General features: G+C 42.9%; 1 protein-coding gene across 1 annotated transcript; it reads left to right on the forward strand.

Annotated features, from left to right (window-relative positions):
• Window positions 1-2773: 2773 nt before the first annotated feature.
• On the forward strand, window positions 2774-3571 carry CCR75_007617 (uncharacterized protein; the record flags this gene model as incomplete). Its single annotated transcript, XM_067965675.1, has 1 exon — window positions 2774-3571. One exon carries the CDS (start codon window positions 2774-2776, stop codon window positions 3569-3571), a length of 798 nt encoding a protein of 265 aa, XP_067823630.1.
• Window positions 3572-7184: the final 3613 nt, after the last annotated feature.

The following is a 7184-nucleotide window of genomic DNA, read 5'->3' on the forward strand; positions in this document are numbered from 1 at the left end:
TCGAAGTACTGTGTCATGAAGCAGTGGCCACTGCCTTGTGAACAAGTACTTGCGATCGACAAATTCGTTACCGATCGATTAAAAGCGGGCCATGTGAGAAAGTCAACCTCCCACATACCTCTCTGACCCTCTGTGTGCAAAAGGCCACAGGAGGGTAGCGGATAGTGCACGCGGTCAATAAACTGATTGCTGCAACGAAACCGGCTCGAACACCGATACCTAGAAAAAACGCAATCATAGATGGTATGTCTTAGAGAACCATCTTTTCATTTATGGATCTGATGGATGGATTTCTTAATAGATCCTTATGCGTGAACGGGACATCCCGAACACAGCAGTGAGCACTCCCAGTGGGATGCTCTGGGAATGGCTAGGAATGTTACAGGGGCGTAGTGACACCCCTGCAACATTCAACAGATGCGTAACGAATCTGTTGAGACCGGTGCGAGAACTCGCACCGAGCTATTTTGACAATGTATTCGTCCATAGCCGGGCTATGGACGGAAAGACGGACGTGGAAGTCCTTAAAACTCATTTTCGTCAGAATCTTATACTTATGCGAAAGCGTATAATAATAAACAACATTTAAGTGTTATTTTCATGTAACGATACACCCCGCTACAAATACAGAGGTAGAAAATCATCAGGTGTGGCTTGACCGGTTTCCACTACAAATAAATGGAATATATTTATGGCGGATGCGGCTCCTTATATTATTGAAGACAACGTTAATCATGTGAAGAGAAAAGTTTTATTTCGTCGATATAAAATTTGACACCGATTATACCATAACGTAATTTTGATAAGCTGCAATGAGATAGGAGCTTCTGCTACACGCGAAAGAATTATTAGTAGATGTTCAATCAAGCATACGAATTACAGCATTCACGTGGGCAAATCAAGTTCTCTATCATTGTACTAAATTATGCATATTACTAATTCTGTTTAGGGGATATAAAAGAATACTCCATCTATTTCAAGAAAAAGAAGGCGCCCAAAGAAGAAACGGATCCCATCATAACAAGCAACTGAAAGAATTAAAAAGCGCCAAACCCGAAAGTGCGGAATGTGCCACCGATTTGGTCATAATCGTAGGACCTGCTCGAGCAAGAGCGTAGATTGTATTCTTCGTTATCTCTAGCACAAAGTGCATGATAAAACGCATCTTGCTATTAAACAAAGAAATTACACAAATATTGAGAAGTCGTTTTGCAGGCCTATTGAGCTACTGAAGCTGGAAGGCCTGCATAAGTTTTTTCCATATGAATTCTAATTATCAACAAGGTGCTACCATTACGCTACTCTCACAAATACTGAACTGGATAATTAAGGGGTTTGGCTATATCGGTTCCCAAATGTAATTTGGGGGGATCTATAAACGACCACACATGTATAATATACGTACTACTATTCACATGCTTGGGATCATGAAGAGATATGATTAAAGGCGTTGCTATTTAGCTTTACCATAGAACGAAGAAAACTACAAATTTGTCTTAAATCATTCGCATTAAATTTAATATATGTATTCTGTTTTATGGCGAGGAAAACCCAGTTTTGGATGAAAAACCTATAGCTGTTTTCAACAAAGAAATTACGAGCGAGGAAATTGTGGCTTTTGCGCGGGTACAAAAAAAAACACTAAGATTCACCAATTTGAAAAATAAGTATGCCCTTCCGCAAAAGTTGGTAGAAGTAAAGTAAATTAGAATTATCCTTAGCTTGACAGCCAAAGACGAACTAACACATGCCCAAGAGCACACCTCCGACCCTTGTCGCTTATTTCCAGCTCAACTTCTCCCTCTCTTTTTTTTCGCTCCTCTTATGACTTGCCAATCAAGTGCGGACCGATGTTCAATGTACTGTTTTTCACAGGTGAGAAAAAACCAAGAGCCCAAACGAAAACACAGTTTCTGTTGCATTACACTATTCTCATGTAGATAGTTGAGGTGTGTGGCTATTGCGATTCCCTATTGTAATTTAGGGCGGCCAAGGCAACGATGAGCTTCCCTACTTTCGTCGTATTGAGCATTAAGTAAACAATGGGCATTCTGACTCTTCTGGTGTCTACAACTTGCGATGGCGGCCTCCGAACTGTCATGATTTTAGGTCGTTATTCTCTTTTGTTCTCGCATTAACATGGCATACAAAGAAACGCTAAGCGGCTTATGTAAGAAAAGATTCTTTTACGTACCGAAAGCCAGACGTCACGTTTCACTCCCTTTAATGCATCACCGTACGATACTCCGGTGTGTCGAGACGGAACTGCATATGCCACATTGGAGCCCATCGCATGCAAAATTACTCGCTCATGCGCTAAGATATTGCTTTTGAATGAATGTTGCAGTGTATGTATGAGCTTAGGACCAGTAATAAACAAACAACAGATTGTAACATCTATTTTCAACGAGGATAGCAAGCAATACCGGCTGGACTACCCGCTCTTTTTCCCTCGTTGTGTCCCAACCAAACGCAAAAGAAGACTGCCAAATGCCGCCATAACATCCAGAGCAAATGCCCATCGCAAAGCTCTTCTGTCCTATCCACTCGGTCAAATGTAAGCTTTTATGCAACAATTATTTGGTTCTTTTTATTTGATTATGGCTGAACATTAGGATTAATGAGCTCACGATCTCGATTCTTCAAATCCAAATAATGTCTTGCTCCTATTCAAAACCTCTCGAACAATCAATTACTAGTCGGCTCTTCGTCGTCCATCGATCGTACATTTCCTTTTTTGACTCAATCGACAGTACGCTACGTTCTATATTTCATGAAATTGAAACCTTTTCTTGTCTCCACGGTCCTTGTGGGCGTTTTTGTCGACGCCCAAGACAACCTTCAAGTCGAATTACCCACTGAGCCCGAAAAACCGCCCGAAGAGTGGAAACCCCATTGGATCAAACATAAGGACGTCAAACCATTTCCGGAACTTCCTCCCACGACGATTTCGGAAAAAGCGGCACTAATGTTCAAGCCTCAACTTAAAATCATCACAGGGTGTCATCCATATCCGGCCGTGAACGAACAAGGCGAAGTCAGCGGGGGACTTCAAGCGAAAGGTGGGCAAAGTAGCGGCTGTAAAGGATCAGGTCATGGGTCTCAAGTTTACGGTCGCTCGACGTGGTACCGGGGTATCTGGGTGATCATGTACTCGTGGTACTTCCCAAAGGACCAACCAGCACCATTTCTTGGACACCGCCACGATTATGAACACGTCATTATTTTTTTAAACAACCCTGCCGTACAAGAGCCAAAGGTTCTGGGCTGCTCTACGTCATGGCACGACGGTTACGACAAGTACCCTGAATACATTCCGAAATACTTCGATGGAACAAGTGTCAAGATCAAATACGAACACACGTTTGTATTGAATCATGCGGTGCATGTCACGGAAGAGACCGGAAGCAAGCAGGATCTGGTACTGTGGGAGAATATGCCCGACATTGTCCGCTTGGCACTCAACAATACGAAATTTGGAGCAGCCAACGTGCCAATGAACGATCACAACTTTATAAACAAGATCGAAGAGGCTTGGCCGTGGGAGTGGCCGCCTAAAGACAGCAAGTAGACGATACAAACAAGTTTTTTTCTTATACGTTTTTTCGGTACCGGAGATGTTCTATTTGAGACCCATACTTAAAACAATTTATCTATTAACTTCTGTGAAGGTATTCGCTCGACTTTTTTTGCTCAATTGACGCAGAAACGCTTTCCTCTATGAAGGCGATAAATAGTTTAATATTTAGTAATATTTGCGCGTTGTGAAATGTAATAAATTTATTAAATCTAATTCAATTTTATTCCTTCAATGATTATTGTTTCCTTTTGTTAAACTTGAAAAAGGTTATGCGATGAAACAGTTCAATGTAGCCGTGGTCACTCCATTCTGAAAGCTCTAGGCTCTAAAGGCACTTACTTTGTGAATATTTTTGGTCATTTTTGTTTGGTCATACCTCTAGCAGTTCGCTCAAATAATTGACTATCCCCTGAAGTACACAAAGTGTACTTAACGCGAATTTCGTAGCATAGGGCAACTTTAGCCCGTTACATCGCTCCCTTATCAATAAGAAAAAATATTACTGATTACAATGGACAGTCGCTGACGGTCCATGGGATGTTTAACTATGAACGCTGTTGGCGCTTGAGTCTAAATTACCTGAGCTTTTAAAGTTTGCGACCCTATAAAATTGCAACGAGGCGTATCGTTATATGAAATTAACACTTAAAGGTTGTTAATTAATATATTATCTAAAAGGTAAATAATATTTGGACGATATTACTTTATTTGTAATATTAAGAATTCTTATCCATAAATAGGTATAGACCGTTAAATCTATTTATTCACAAGACTAATCAGCTGTAGGAGTAATCAAAGAGAGTTACAGATAAGATAGAGATGAGAATTCATTTCCATGTTTAGTATTAGATTATAATTAAGTTAGCATTAACAGATAGAAAGAAGAGATACTTAATCACATTAATACAGTTTTCATTTAACCCTCTTTAAATTAGTTGTCTTAAAGAAAATTCTTCTTCTTCACGTACTAGTGTACGTGAAGTGACTTAAGGCACCACTCGCAACTGAAGCAGTGCGAAGTGGACTTCTACTGTAGCAGTACATGTCGTAGTGCCCCGTTACACCTGGTAGCACTTTGTAGTCCGTCCAAGGACCACATTTCCCACATCTAACATGGACATGTTAGATGATAGTGGAAATACGCATCGCGTTTCCCGAGATTGCTACTCCTTTCTAAGTGATAAAGAAAGGAGGGCGGTTGAACAAATGAGTTCGACCGTAGGAAACGATGCAATCTTGGCATTGCTGTCCAACTTAGACAGAGATGCCCTCCATTCAACCATCGCCAAGTTCATACAACATGAATTTGACGAGATGAAGGAAAAAGTAGCCTTGCTGAATCAGCAAGGCTCTCAACAAGCGGAACTGTTGAGATTACGACAGGTACAGATTCCGGTACCTGGGATGACGCAAACGCGTCGTCCCGAGATTTTAAAGATTGAAATCTCTAAGTATAGGGGAGTCGAAGAAGACTCCCTCTTGAGATGGTTTGTTGAGTTGGACGATGCCACAAGGGCACGTCACATCATCGACGAGCAAATGCAAATCGTATTCGCTCAATCAAATCTGACAGGTCGTGCCAAAACTTGGGCATTGGGCCTTAAGTTGCGTGACCCATACGTCTTTGGGTCGCTAGAGGCTTTTAAAACCCGACTCAAACAAACGTTTGAGCCACCAAGGGCTGAGTTCAGAGCTCCTTTAGAGCTTCTGAAACTCATGCAAGGCAAGCGTGATGTACACGCATATGCCTAGCGCCAACGACTCTTAGCGAGTTGTATCACAAATAACCAAGTTCATGAACACACGTTGATTATGGTGTTAATCCTGAGCAGAACGGCATGGCAGAGCGCATGAATTGAACTCTGGTAGAGATGACGCGCTGCATGCTTAAGGACAGCGGTCTCGACAAGTCTTACTGGTGCGAAGCGTTAATGACAGCAGCAGACATTCGGAACGTGGTTACAAACTCGTCGAACAAGAAGTCAAGTCCGTACGAGATGTTGTTCAAGCGAAAGCCGCGCATCGATCACATGCGCGTGTTTGGTTCGCAATGCTACGCGCATGTTACAAAGGAGAAACGAAAGAAGCTGGACGATTCGGGCGTGAAGTGTTATTTTCTTGGCTATGCAAAGGATCACAAGGCATATCGACTACTTAACGCGGATGACGGCTGTATCATAATTTCAAGAAGCGTGACATTTGCCGAGCATTCCACTTCGAAGGCAATGAAGAAAAGGGAAGACGATCGAATTATCAACATCATTGATGATGATGAAAATTTGGAGACGTCGACACTTAACGACAATGGTGTGGAGGTTCCAGCAAATTATGAAAGGCTTCGGACTCCGCCACTTCGAGCTTGCCGTGATCCGATTCGTGGTAGTCAAAACGAGTCCAGTGTTCAAGGTCAGGTTCCCACTCGAGCATCAAGCACATTCGGAAGAGACGGCGAAGAAGAGTGGATGATGCGACCAATTCGAAAGAAACGCGGTGTGGTGCGCTATGAACAAGAGTTTCCAAACTTACGCCGCGGTCACTTTAACTTGGACGATTTTGAAGGAGAAGACTCGTTTTATTGCTTTGTTGCAGATTGTGATGGAGAACAAGCTTCAAGCTACGAAGAAGTATTAAAGAGCAAGAACAAGAAGCAGTGGCTGGAAGCGATGAAGAGTGAGATGCAGTCACTCAAGGAACATAGCACATGGGCGTTAGTGGACATGCCACCGAACAAGAAGGCTGTTGGCTGCAAGTGGGTTTTTCGGATCAAGCGCGATCCAAGTGAAAATATTGTCAAGTTCAAGGCACGATTAGTTGCAAAAGGATTTACGCAGCGACCTGGGATCGACTTCGTCGAGACTTTTGCGCCAGTGGCTCGGAAAGAGTCAATCAATACGGTGTTAGCTATTGCAGCAGCTGAAGACTTGGAGGCAGAAAATGTCGACGTTGATACCGCATTCTTGTATGGAGAAGTTGATGAGGAGATCTACATGGACCAACCCGACGGTTTTGAAGATTAACAAAATCCGATGAAGAAGTGTTTGCTGCAGAAAGCGCTGTATGGAACCAAGCAAGCGGTGCGGCAGTGGAACAGCAAACTAAATCAGCATTTGGAGAACCAAGGATTCAAAAGCACTTCAGCAGATCCGTGTGTGTTTATTCGAGTGTCAAGCGGCGAATACAGCATCATTGTAATCTACGTGGACGATCTAATGCTGTTCGGCAAGACTAAGGAGCACATTGCGGACATTAAGAGTGCGCTTAAGCAAGAGTTCAGCATCAAAGAGCTTGGGGATCTCAAGTACTGCTTAGGAATCGAGATTCACCGCAAGCGCGATGAACACTTGATCAAGATGAACCAGAAGGCATACATCAGGCGACTCTCGGAAAAGTATGGAATTGAGAATTGCAAGGACGTGCACACACCAGCGGACAACAACTCGAAACTGGTGAAGATGCCTGAAGAGGAAGCGTTTGTACCGAGATTTCCGTATCGCGAACTGGTGGGTGCATTAATGTACATAGCGACTTGTACACGACCAGACATCGCGCATGCGGTTGGCGAAGTTGCCAAGTTCTGTGAGCGCTACGGGAAGTCACACTGGGT

The sequence above is a fragment of the Bremia lactucae genome, linkage group LG17, assembly GCF_004359215.1.
Source record: "Bremia lactucae strain SF5 linkage group LG17, whole genome shotgun sequence".
NCBI lineage: Eukaryota > Oomycota > Peronosporomycetes > Peronosporales > Peronosporaceae > Bremia > Bremia lactucae.